General features: G+C 41.5%; 1 protein-coding gene and 1 long non-coding RNA gene across 8 annotated transcripts in view; one reads left to right on the top strand and one right to left on the bottom strand.

The window, feature by feature from the left end:
- Positions 1-8,325, bottom strand: part of POC5 (POC5 centriolar protein) — a 43,884-nt gene extending 35,559 nt beyond the window's left edge. For 2 of the 4 annotated variants that reach the window (XM_086698657.1, XM_086698675.1), the window contains exons 1-3: positions 8,166-8,307; positions 6,873-6,918; positions 4,747-4,842 (exon numbers count right to left, since the gene is read on the bottom strand). In XM_086698657.1, the coding sequence (XP_086554783.1) occupies positions 4,747-4,830 (84 nt within the window). In that variant the 5' untranslated portion in view covers positions 4,831-4,842; positions 6,873-6,918; positions 8,166-8,307. Of the gene's footprint in view, positions 1-4,746; positions 4,843-6,872; positions 6,919-8,165 lie in introns of those variants that run through there. The other 2 variants (XM_086698665.1, XM_086698682.1) reach the window with 2 other exon arrangements.
- A 72-nt stretch (positions 8,326-8,397) lies between these two features.
- Positions 8,398-12,332, top strand: part of LOC147584329 (uncharacterized) — a 251,125-nt gene continuing 247,190 nt past the window's right edge. For 3 of the 4 annotated variants that reach the window (XR_015248471.1, XR_015248475.1, XR_015248474.1), the window contains exon 1: positions 8,505-8,584. This is a non-coding gene — a long non-coding RNA (uncharacterized LOC147584329). Of the gene's footprint in view, positions 8,479-8,504; positions 8,585-12,332 lie in introns of those variants that run through there. The other variant, XR_015248477.1, reaches the window with a different exon arrangement.

Genomic DNA, 12,332 nt, shown 5'->3' with positions numbered 1-12,332 from the left:
TCTTTTTACTGACAGCTACCATCCAACGCAGCAACAACCTGGAGGGTCTTTTCATAGCATGGAAAGAGCGTAAGGGAAATATTGGAAGAGAAAAAGAAATACTGACGATAAAAAGAGAACACAAATGTAGCCTGTTTGTTCTATTCTACCTAGTGGCAACTGCAAGGCACCTGAGAAGCGATAAAAAATACAGGTCACAAAGTGTAGACCTTACAGTAATATTCCTCAAGTTTAAAACAAAATTGGAATTTCCTCACATAGACAGTTATTTCTTTAGCCATATCAAAAAATGGTATCTGCGAAGTAAAAAAATATACTGGAATTTAGTTGACATTCACAAGCGATTGGTCATCATGTACCAAATAGTCCTACAAGAAGTCATTTCATGGGACACCTGATGCCTCAGTTAACCATCCGACTTCAGCTCAGTCTATGATCTCATGGTTTGTGAGTTTGTGTCCCACCTTGGGCTCTCTGCTGTCAGCACAGAGCCTGCTGTGGATCTACTGTTTCCCTCTCTCTTTGCCCCTCCCCTGCTGTCTCTCAAAAATAAATAAAAACATTAAAAAAAAAAAAAAGAGTAATTTCTTAGAGTCGTATTCACGGACCCAGAGAATGTCTTTGCATTAAAAAAAACTGGGGGGAAGGTTTTCAAGAACATTAAATGTTATTATTCTAAAGGATTCTTTTGTGTTAATTTTTCCCCATAAGTAGTTTAGTTCCAATATAGAACTGTCATCATTTCATTAGTCATAACTGTCTTGTTATTTGGATTCATCTTCAGTATGAAGATAACTGATGCTTGAAACTGCCTCTGTGAAGTGGCACAGTATGTGCTCAAGTGAATTCAGAAAAATTCTGTCTAAATCAAAGAACGATCTTCAGTAGGTATGTGAAAATCAGCAATCCTTACTCTTTCCCTATGGTTTTCTTTGAGTAAGAATATTTAACTGACCACCACACCCAAGTTTCCAGCCATCGTTACATCACAGATGACCGAAATAAGTATCTTGGTGCTTTCCAAGGGAACAGACGTAATTACCCTCAGACTTTTGTAGTCAGAACTACCTTGTATCCTGAGTCGGTAGTCAATATCACTGCATTTCTAGCTAGTTTCCAAGAAGGTGTTTCAGGGGATCCACGCTGTTTTATTCAAATTTCATTTTTTAAGCTATTTAACTCTTTTACAAACAGTAGTAAAAGGAGCAAGCACTATCACATATACCACATGTGCTAAATTTTAACTGGCCCCAAACTATAAATTCTCAATTTTTTTTTTTGTTGTTGTTGGTTGGAATAAAGCTGTTCCTGCCATCGATGTACATGTCAAGCTGCTGTAAACATGTCAGGTTGTGGCTCTGCACAGGTTTGATTTTTGTTTTAGGAATCACACCTGTGCAGGTGAACACACAACTCTAACACATGTGGGCCCATCAATTACAAACTCAAACTCAAGCACATCTGCTGGCGCCAGTCCCTCCTCAGGAGAGTGATGAGCTGTGCAGGGTAGCAAATGACTTCATTCCTTTGTTACATGCTTATCATAATACAAAGGGTTTTAGCACGTATTCCAAATTTGAGTCTTCTGGGTGCTTCTTGGGTGATTTGTAGATTATAAAAAGTTTGAAGAAGTGACAGACTTTGTTGGTGATTCAACAATGAATCAAAACTTTTCTATCAATCCTTTTTTTATGTTTTGGATCAGTTTACTTGCAGATGAGATAGGTTTTTAAACAGCTACCATTTTTTCATAATGCATAGAGAAGTCGAATCACTATGCTGTACACGTGAAACTAATGTAACAGTGTGTCAACTATATTAAAACAAACAAACAAGCCATCATTCTCAACTACTTATGTTAAGAATCAGAATTTTCTTGATATTTTATAGCCCAAATAAAATACAGAAGCAAAATGGTCACTTAGGCTTATCAAACTATGCTAGGTCTCCTATTATCCACCAATGTCAAATGTACATTTAAGGCAGCTTCATTGTTTTTGCTGACTTTGTGAGATGGAAATGTCACAGATTTGAATTTATAATATAAATCTATGCAATTACACTTCTACTTTAACCTTTTTATATTGGAATTTGAAGTAAAATTGTTTGAAAAAAAGGGTTTATGCTGGTAGATGTTTGAAAATTACAAGTCTTTAGGGTAATTAAATGTAAAGAAGTGAGTTGGTGTCAGTTTCAGCCTTGTTTTGCATAGTTAACATGGATTACCTATATGCAGTAAAAGTTATAGCAAATACAGATTTTAACATGTTAAGGCTAATGGCAGAAGAGAAACAGAGACACTCCAAAGAGAGAATCATGGAAAGAAATCTCAATCATCAGAATGATCTTCATGTTGCTATAGTCAACTCCTTTGTTGGAGATGTCCCCTTCATGACAATAAACACGTCTAGTTTTGGGGGTGCCTGGGTGGCTCAGTCAGTTCAGCATCCGACTTCAGCTCAAGTCATGATCCTGCGGTTCGTGAAATTTGAGAACTGAATCAGGCTCTGTGCTGACAGCTCAGAGCCTGGAGCCTGCTTTGGATTCTGTGTCTCCCTGTCTCCCTGCCCCTCCCCCACTTATGCTCTGTCTCTCTCTCTCTCTCTCTCTCAAAAAGTAAATAATAAACATTAAAAACAAAAACAAAACAACAACACATGTCTGAGATTTAAACTTACATTTCCTGAACTCAGAGAAACATTTTACTCATTAGATTATCAGTTTATTATAGAAGGACAGAACTCAGAAACAGCCAGATGGAAGAGACAAAGCACAAGGTATGGGGAAGGGGGGCAAAGCTTCCGCACCTTCCTAGAATGGCAGTCATCCAGAGCCTCCACACATTCACCGAGCTGGAAGTTCTCTGAACCCTCTCCCATTGGGTTTTTATGGAGGATTCATCACACAGGTATGATTGATGAAATCATTGGCCACTGGTGACCGAACTCAACCTGCAGCCTCTCCCCGCTTCCTGGAGTTCACGGTGGGTGGCACTACTAAAAGTTCCAAATCTGTAAGCATGTGGTCCGCTCCCAGCAACCAGCCCCAATCCTTAAGCGGGGTCCAAAAGTCACCTCATTAGCATAACAAACACATTTATCACTATCATTTAGGAAATTTCAAAGTTTTCTGAAAATGTGCAAAACACGGGAAAAAGACCAAAATATATTTCTTATTATAAATCACAATATCACAAGTATAAATGAGTTAATCAGTACTCTCCTGAAGGAAGTCTGAAAAAGGCAGGGATAAAGAGTGCAGGAAAGCACTGTCACCTTAAAAGACAGCGCTAGGTAAAAGTACATCCAAAGGGAAGACAAGGATGAAATATCAATGTCACAACTCCAGACTACTTTTATCTTAGTAAATATTCACAGATATTTTTCCAATAGCTTTCCAACTTCTAAATCAGTAATTTCAATTAAGAATCATATATGTTTCATAAAATATCTTCCTAAAACTTTTCTCCTATTACACAGTGTCAGTAACAACTTAACTCTATTTAGGCATAAACATAATGTCCAGCTTTTCCCTCTCTTAAGTGATACTTAAGAGGACTATAAGACTCAAGATGTACCGTATCAGTGATCTCTCATTTAAAATCTACTCTTGGGGTGCCTGGGTGGCTCAGTCGGTTGAGCGACTGACTTTCACTCAGGTCATGATCTCACAGTTTGTGAGTTCGAACCCTGGGTCGGGCTCTGTGCTGACAGCTCAGAGCCTGGAGCCTGCTTCGGATTCTGTGTCTCCCTCTCTCTCTGCCCTCCCCCGCTCATGCTCTGTCTCAGAAATAAACATTAAAAAAAATAAAAAAATAAAAAATAAAATCTACTCTAGAAGTCAGAGTCCATATTTCTGATAATAAAACATTTAGAAATAAAACAGGGGTGCCTGGGTGGCTCAGTTGGTTAAGTGTCCAACTTCAGCTCAGGTCATGATTTCACAGTCTGTGAGTTTGAGCCCCACGTCGGGCTCTGTGCAGATGGCTCAGAGCCAGGAGCCTGGTTCGGATTCTGTGTTTCCCTCTCTCTCTGCCCTTCCCCTGCTCGTGCTCTGTCTATGTGTCACTCAAAAATAAATAAACATGAAAAAAATTTTTTTACAAATAAAAGAAATTTAAAACAGTTCATGTAAAAACCACACCTTCTGTAGTTAATTTATCTGTCACTGTCCAGGTCCTGGGCAGCAGAATGTGTTGAACGTTGTAGCAACAGGGACTAGAACCTGGAGTAGAACACCAGGGCATCTAAGGTCCCAGAACTGTGGATGGTTTGATAGTGTATTAATTTGCATTAAAGTGAAAGCAGCATTCAGAAGAGATAGTTGAGAAAATCTCAAGAAAAAAATGTTTCTTGAGATTTCCAGCTTCTCTCATTGTGCTGTTTGAAGCCTTTGCACAGAGGGTTTGAAGAGTTCAGGATTATTTTCTGAAAGGTTCAAACAATGTAAGGTATGTCCCAAAGTCTGTGAAATAATTCTCAATGCTCAATCATATTATTATGATTTGATATACATTATACACCATACACATATATACATAAATATATATACATTAATATACATAAATATATACAGTATATATATACATCATACACCATATACATAATTATAAATGTAAATGGCATGAATACATGAAAAATGTATTCCTAGTTTTCCCTCATATTGTCACTTGTTTCACTCATATTGTCACTTGTCACATATTGTCACCTCATAAAAGTCACAACAAATTTAGACATGTCTTCCTACCTGAAGATCTGAAGAGACAGAACTGCCTCGGTCAGAGTCATTCTTCATAACTGGCAGTGAGCATTTCTCCTCATCTGATGACATTCTGTACAAATACTACAAACAATGGAAACTAACTTTAGTTTTCTTCCGGTGATATTTAAACTAACATAACATGTTTTCTATGTATATACATCCTAACCTGTAAACAATAATCATGTGGTATGTTTAAATATTCAACACAATGAGCACCCACAGATAAAATAACCAGGCAAGAAAAGAATAGCAGGAGGCTCAGTTCCCAACATTAGTGAGTTTTTCATGTAGTCAAGGAGATGACACAAATGTATGAAAGGTTAAAGAGAAATGGAAGCTCCTTGGACAAATCCACAATGGACCTGTTGAGATTAATAGAGTGTGATGACTGTTCTTCAACAATGGGTGGCAACCTGCGTGCTGTGCATTTTACTGAGCCAAGAGAGAATAAACAATTTGTGCACATTCTTTGCCTAAGAAACATACGTTTTGGGAATATTATTTTAGGAAAGCAAGCCTATACAGAACAAGAGATTCTTATATACCATAGAAAACCTGTCAAAAGTCTTGTCCCAAAAAATAAAAGTATTTTTAGTAACAAGTAAATATTTTTTTTTTTCAACGTTTATTTATTTTTGCGACAGAGAGAGACAGAGCATGAACGGGGGAGGGGCAGAGAGAGAGGGAGACACAGAATCGGAAACAGGCTCCAGGCTCTGAGCCATCAGCCCAGAGCCCGACGCAGGGCTCGAACTCACGGACCGCGAGATCGTGACCTGGCTGAAGTCGGACGCTTAACCGACTGCGCCACCCAGGCGCCCCTAAATAAGTTATTTAAAGGACAAGTAGGGACTATTCAAAGTATCTGAACACCAGTTGCATGGAAAACAGTGGTGAGGAACGTAAGATGACGAAGTCCTGGTCCTTATGGACTTTACAATCTGTAGAGACAGCCAGATGTATATATGCTAGTAGGCCCTAAAACAAAAGAGGTACAAAGCAGGGAGGCCAGGAGTAGCTATTTTTCATGGGGTGGGATCATGAGAGTGACAAAGCGGGAACGGAGCCAGAGTACGTGTTAATTGAGAAGATAAACTGGTATTGAGACGTGAAAGACAAAGGCAGATAAAAGATGTAAGGCTATGCTAGGCATTAGAGCAGAAGCAAAGACACAGAGGCATGGGCATGTATGCCAGGAATGTAAGTAGTTCGTAACACTGAAGCAAAGGGTGCAAAGCAAGGCTTGGCTAAGGATGGATCAGGCAAGGTAGGAAGCAGCCAGAACATGGAAGATCGTGATTACGTTATGTCAAAAAAAATGTAGTCTTTATTCTAGATATATTATTATAATATTTAAACAAGTGATAACACGATCAAGCTGGTCTTGGAATGTTGATGGCTTTCCAATTTCTGACTTGGGTAATTAGATGGATAATATAGTGCCACTAACCAAGACAAGAAATGTAGGAAGGTAAGCAGGTCGGGAAGAAGGAGAGTGGGTTCAATATCAGACGAGTCGGGTGTGAGGTACCTATGAGGCACTGTAGTGAAGCTGCATGTATGCAGGATATGGCCACATCCATTATACTGCACACCAAGGATTGCCGTTCACAATGGCTACAATGAAAATGGTGCTTCCTGGAGTTAAGCAATGAGCACTGGAGGTACAGGCTAGAGACAGTTTGAGGAATCATCAGCATAATGGGAAATGCTGAAAAAGGAAGAGGGTAAGATGACCTATGAAAACGAGTGTTAGAAAGAGTTCTTATTCTGAGGTCCATACACCCAAATTATATGCAATATTTTTAGTGTAAATACACATGTATTTTTCTAGTAAGAGGATCCCTAGCTTCTAATAGGTGTTCAGAGGGGACTATACCTCTAATAAAGTTAAAGGCCTGCTACTGTAGTGAGAAGAGGGTTAAAAGTAGAAACACTAACGTTTAAAGGGGAAGAGAAGAGCGAGCAAAAACAGGAAAGTCAGAATGGGAGAACTATCAGGGAAAAAAGCATCATAAAAACTTGAGGAACAGAGTGTAGAGTCAGATGCCAAAGAAAGATGAAAGTTGGGGTCTCTTGAACATGGCAGTAAGGAAGTTGCTGACATTTACCTAAACAATTTCAGTGGAAGGTGCAACAGGTCTCAGTCACACTGGCCTGAAAAATAAGTGAGAAATAAGGAAACTGAAGTAGACAGGGCCGACACAGAGAAAAGTACATTATTAGAATGGAAACATAGGTTGGGACTTGTTGATGGAAACTTAGCTTTACTGGATGAGTATTACTGGCTATACACATAAGTAAACTAAATCTCAGCATGACTGTCTTTAGTTAAGCCAATTAGGGAGGATAAAATAAGCACACACATTCCCAGCAAGGAAGGACTGCTTCATGGACTTCAAATCCACCACTGTGGTAACCTGGTTCATTTCTGTTTTCATTTACTTCTTTTAGGCTGTATTTGCATACTGCGTAGATAATAGGAGTGGAGGTGGGCTGGTGCTGACTATTCAAAAAACAAGTAAGCTGGAAAGTAAGGTGAGACTTCAAAAAGAGTTTCTGAATAGAGATACTGCAGCCATAAAGCAACTACTGTATTTTTGGAAAATATGCTATAAATCTGCCATCAGCGCTGCTATGAGGCCAGCAAGGTAGGACAATTTCTTTGAAACCCTACCACACTAGCATTTTCTTACTGTTTCTAGGTTCAGAAACAAAGAAGAAAAATGAAGCTTGCTTTAATGGGTGGCGGATGTGAATCAGTTCACTAAATTACCAGTACTCTCTAACCCAAGATACCAGAAACCAAGAGAAAAGTTCTGGGTGCTTCTTGACAGCCAAAGAAATCAAATTACCTCTTGGTAAATACCTGGCTGATAAGGAAAAAGGGGTCCAGGAATTCAAATGCAACCCCAAGAGACAGAGGAAGAGGGAATTAATGTGCGAGCTGGCAGCACATCTTAGCTGCAGGAAAGGAGAAGGGGCGCGCCAGCTCCTCCCCTCTTAAGGGACTAGCAGCCTAGGGGGACAGCAGTTGTGAGTAAGCAAAGGGTAGAGGTTCTCTTCATTCACCTTCTTACCCACCCTTGTTTGAATCGAACTCTTAAAAACAAACAACAGCAAAAGAAAAACACGTTAGACATGGTTACTTTCTCGTTTTAAATGATCAGAACCCACGGCGACAGTAATCGTTATACTTCAAGTACCCCCCACTCCTGCCCTCTCTTCCCGGACGCCTTGGAAGGAAAACTTCAGTACCTCGTTGCCCCGCAGAACAGCACACAGCCCACGCCTCGGGGCGTGGTATAGGAGCCCCCGGGGCGGAAACTCGAGCTAAGACACTTTAAACCCCACTCCACTGCCTCCGCCCGGGGCGCGGAACTCGCCGGGGCGCCGCTACTCACCGTTGCGACTCTTCACAAACCCGGACGCCTCCCTCCGCGTCTCCTCGCCGCGTCGCCGCTAAAATAACAGTGGTACCGCCGCTACCTTGGCAGCAGCCTGACAGTTTCAAACTGCACAGAAGAATAAAGGACGGCCCTGTGCATTGGCCCGGAGCTTCAGCAACCTGCCATATGATTGGTCGAAGAGCCGGGGGCGGAACTCTGGGCCGCTGCGGGGAGAAGCCGGAATTAGGTTACTTAGGGAGAGTCCGGCCCCTGATTCCGGCCGGTACCGAGGGGGCGGGGTCTTAGCGAGCCCCGCCCTCCTTGGGAAGTAAGTACTGCGCGTGCTTAGTTTCGTTGTGCGGCTGCATCCTGAGGCGGTTCAGGGACCGGATTTGGTTAGAGGATGCTGAGCCGGGCTGAAGTCACCCAGGGCGGTATGTTGCCATCTTTCGATAATGCCCGAAGTCTGTGCGTGTGGTCCTAATGCATAAGAATCATCTGCGTCCATAGTGCCCTCCAGCGGAGCCACTTGGAGGTGCTTTTTAAAAGTTCAGTTTCCGGACAACCCTCTACTTGATTCCTTCAGTGTTGGGCAGAGCCAGGGAATCTGAATTTTCAACAAAGACCACCAATGATTCTGACGGAGGGGCCAGCGGACTTCGCTTTAAGAAACTGCTGGACTAGGTTTTACTAATGACTTCAAAGGTGTCAGACTGCAAGTCATGCCCTTCTGGTGAAATGACTATGAACCTTAGAATAATTATACCCTGGTTCTTTCACCTATTTCCTGTCCGCTTGGATAATGCTACCCACATAATAGGGTTGTAGGGAGATTAAATGAGTTAATATGTCTAAAATACCTATCACATAACATCAAAAATGCTAGTCTTTTGATTTGTATTGGCAACACGTATGTTTAAAGGTGCATTAGGATCCAGGTTGCAAAGGGAGCACCCCAATTTGGAGACCGAGTAATGAGGTCTGGGTGAGTTTTCAGATTCCTTTTGTTACTGGGAGGATAAGGTATGAAGGTTGTTTTTGTTCTTCTGTAGATAGAAATGGCATAAGCTGGGTTTCATCTACCTACCTGTTGGCAGAGCCAGACTTCTACTTACACAATGAAGTAAGAAGAGCCAGCAGCTTCTTTGGCACAAGCTATGCTTGTGTCCCTCCCCCCAAACTCCCCTTTCCCATGGCTGTTATAAACAACAAGTTCCTACTAATGCGTATGAATTCATACGTGGTTCAGGTATCTGTTTTTGAATTGAATTGCCACCTAGTGACCCCATACACTGTAATTGTAACTGCTGCGCTGTCCCTTTGCCCTCCTGCCACCTGGGTCCATGTTGCTCTTCTTGGTTTTCTCTCTTTTGAGGCGTAGATTTTCATAGAAAACAATTGGGTAAGACATCTCCATTCTTCTGTGAAGCTGCAGAAAGAAAGAGTCCAAACATAATCTGGATGTTATGAATTTAAAACTTATTCTTACAAGATTCCTAGAGAAGGGGAGAGGGGAAGAGATAGAGAATAAAGCACCTGCAAACTCATGATAATGAAATTGCCATCTCTAACCCTTCATAATTACTCATTCGTAAATATTTATCTAATATTCATCATATGCAAAACATTCTGTTCATGCTAGGAATAGAGTGGTGAACAAAATAGACACAACCTGCTCTCATGGAACTTAGAGTTCAATTGGAAAAAGCAGACATCAAACAGCAACAAAAATCCCACACCTGCGAATAAAAAAGTGTGGCTTATGTATGAAGTGAGGGGAAATTAGGAAATGCCTGTCTGAGAAAGTACATCTCAGCTAAGATCTGAGTATGCACAGTAAAGAATTTATTTTATCTAATAAACACACATGTAGTGCTTACTATATTCTGGGCACTGTACTCATTAACTCATTAAATTCTCAGATTATCTCAGTGATGTAGATGCTATACAACCATCCTCACTTTACAGGTATGAAAACTGAAGCTCAGAGGGTTTATGTAGCTTGCCTAGGATCACACAGCTAATAAGAACAGAATTGGTGTTCAAATTGAAGCAGTCCTTGAGACACCTGGGTGGCTTGATCGGTTAAGTGTCTGACTCTTGACTTAGGCTCAGGTCATGATCTCACAGTGTGTGGGTTTGAGCCCCGCATCGGGTTCTGCACTGAGAGTGTGGAGCCTGCTTGGGATTATCTCTCTTTTGCTCTCTCTCTGCCCCTCCGCTACTCATGTGCATGTGTGAACACACACACTCTCAGTCTCTCTCCAAATAAATAAATAAAATTAAAAAAAATTTTTTTTAAATTGAAGCAGTCCATAGTCCAAAGTCCATGTTCTCATCACTCAGTATTTCTGTTGGGAACAGCATGGCAGTTATGAATTGGATGGTGTCCTCCGAGAAAAATTGTCAAGTCCTAACCCCCAGTACTTGTGAATATGATCTTACTTGGAAATAGGGTCTTTGCAAATGTAATCAAGTTTAAAAGAGGTCATTCTGGATGGGGGTAGGCCCTATCCTATAACTAGTGTCCTTTTAGGAGAAAGAGATACAGGAGAGAAGATGGAAGTGTTACTGAGAGTTAAATGGAAAAAGAAAGAAGCCTCAGTTCTTTTTGGTGTCACAGTAAAGAATTACATCCAGGACAGCAAAACTAAAGTAAAGCAGAGCAAAGTTTTATTAAAGTACATTCCAAGGGAGGAGCTGGCTGGCCAGTCAAGGGACAATGGCCTGGGAAACCCAGAGGGAAACCAGGACGTGTGGTCTCATATCCATTTTTTTTATTTTCGGTGGGTCCTAGGGTCACAACATTTGAGTGAGAGGCCTGGATTATATAATAATTAGCCAACTACACACGTCCTTTCCCATGATGCCTTGGAAATGCCTGCCTGGGTGGTAGGAAACTGCAACATTATTTCCATTCTAGAGGCATAGGGAAGGTGAGGAAAACTAACTGCTTTCTGCACAACTGTAACAAGCACAACAGACTTAAGTCTTCTTCTGCTGGGATGCTGTAATCACAAACTAGCTGCTGGATGGGTGGAAAGGGGTGGTTCCTGGGCGGTCGTTGGTTGGGATCTCCATCAGGACGAGTAAGGTCCATCCTCTTGTCACTCATGCCTACCTTCCTGCCTAACAGTGGCACACATTAGACTATGCATTTATAAGCTCAGAAACACTGAGGATTCCTGGCACTGCCACAAGCTAGAAGAGGCGAGGAAGGAGCTTCCTCTAAAGCTTCCAGAGAGAGCATGTCTGTGTCATTCCTTCGATTTTGGACCTCTGCCTCGAGAACTGTGAATGAGTAAATTTCAGTTGTTTCAAGCCACACAGTTTGTGGTGTTTTGTTATGGCAGTCCTGGGAAAATGATAAAATGGCTAAGGCCTTGAGGTTAAAAAGTGCTTACTGTGTCTGGATAATGAATAAAAGCCAGTGATCTTAGTGAGGACAGAGTGGCTACAGGATGGGGCAGCAGATGGAGTTTTGAGATTTTAAAGTTCATTGGGATCTTTTTACATGTTCAGGAAAGAGGTGGAAACAACGTGCACTAAAGGGATGACAAGGGAGGAGAGAAGACGACAGATACTAGATGTATTTTAGAAGTAGAAATGATAGGATTTCATGGATTGTATTTGAGGTGAAGGAGAAAAGGTGTGTGGACTGAGCACTGGGTGGATGGCAACATCATATACTAAGAAGCAGAATGAATGGTGGAAAGAGGAGCAGGTTTTGACAGAGGATCAAAAGTTCAATTTTAAATATGCCGTTTGAAATGCCTGGAGTTACCCAAGTGCGTGTCCATTAGGCCATTTGACATACATGTCTAGAGCTCAGAAAAGAGGTCAGGACCCAGATAAATAAGTTGAGGAGGCTTTGTGTATAGATATGTGGAGGACTCCAGAAATGGCTGCAATTCTTCATCTCTCCCTGTATCAGTGTCCTTTGTCACATGCTCTCATTAATGGCCAATGGGATGTTAACAAACATGATGGAAGCAGAGGCTTTAAAGGCACTTGTGTGATTGGCCTGGCTTGCTCTAACCCTCTTTTATGATCATGGGAACATGCCGGGAGTAGCCAGTTGAAAGATAAAAAACATGTCTATTAGACAAGGTGCCTGGGTCATCCCAGCAGAGGCCATCCTAGGTCAGTCTGTAGCCGGCTGACACCCAGATTGGTGTGTAA

This window comes from Puma concolor, chromosome A1, assembly GCF_028749965.1.
Source record: "Puma concolor isolate L17-30 chromosome A1, mPumCon1.1.hap2, whole genome shotgun sequence".
NCBI classification, from domain to species: domain Eukaryota; kingdom Metazoa; phylum Chordata; class Mammalia; order Carnivora; family Felidae; genus Puma; species Puma concolor.
Note: the sequence above shows the minus strand (reverse complement) of the source record. Positions and strands in the feature narration are given on the sequence as shown.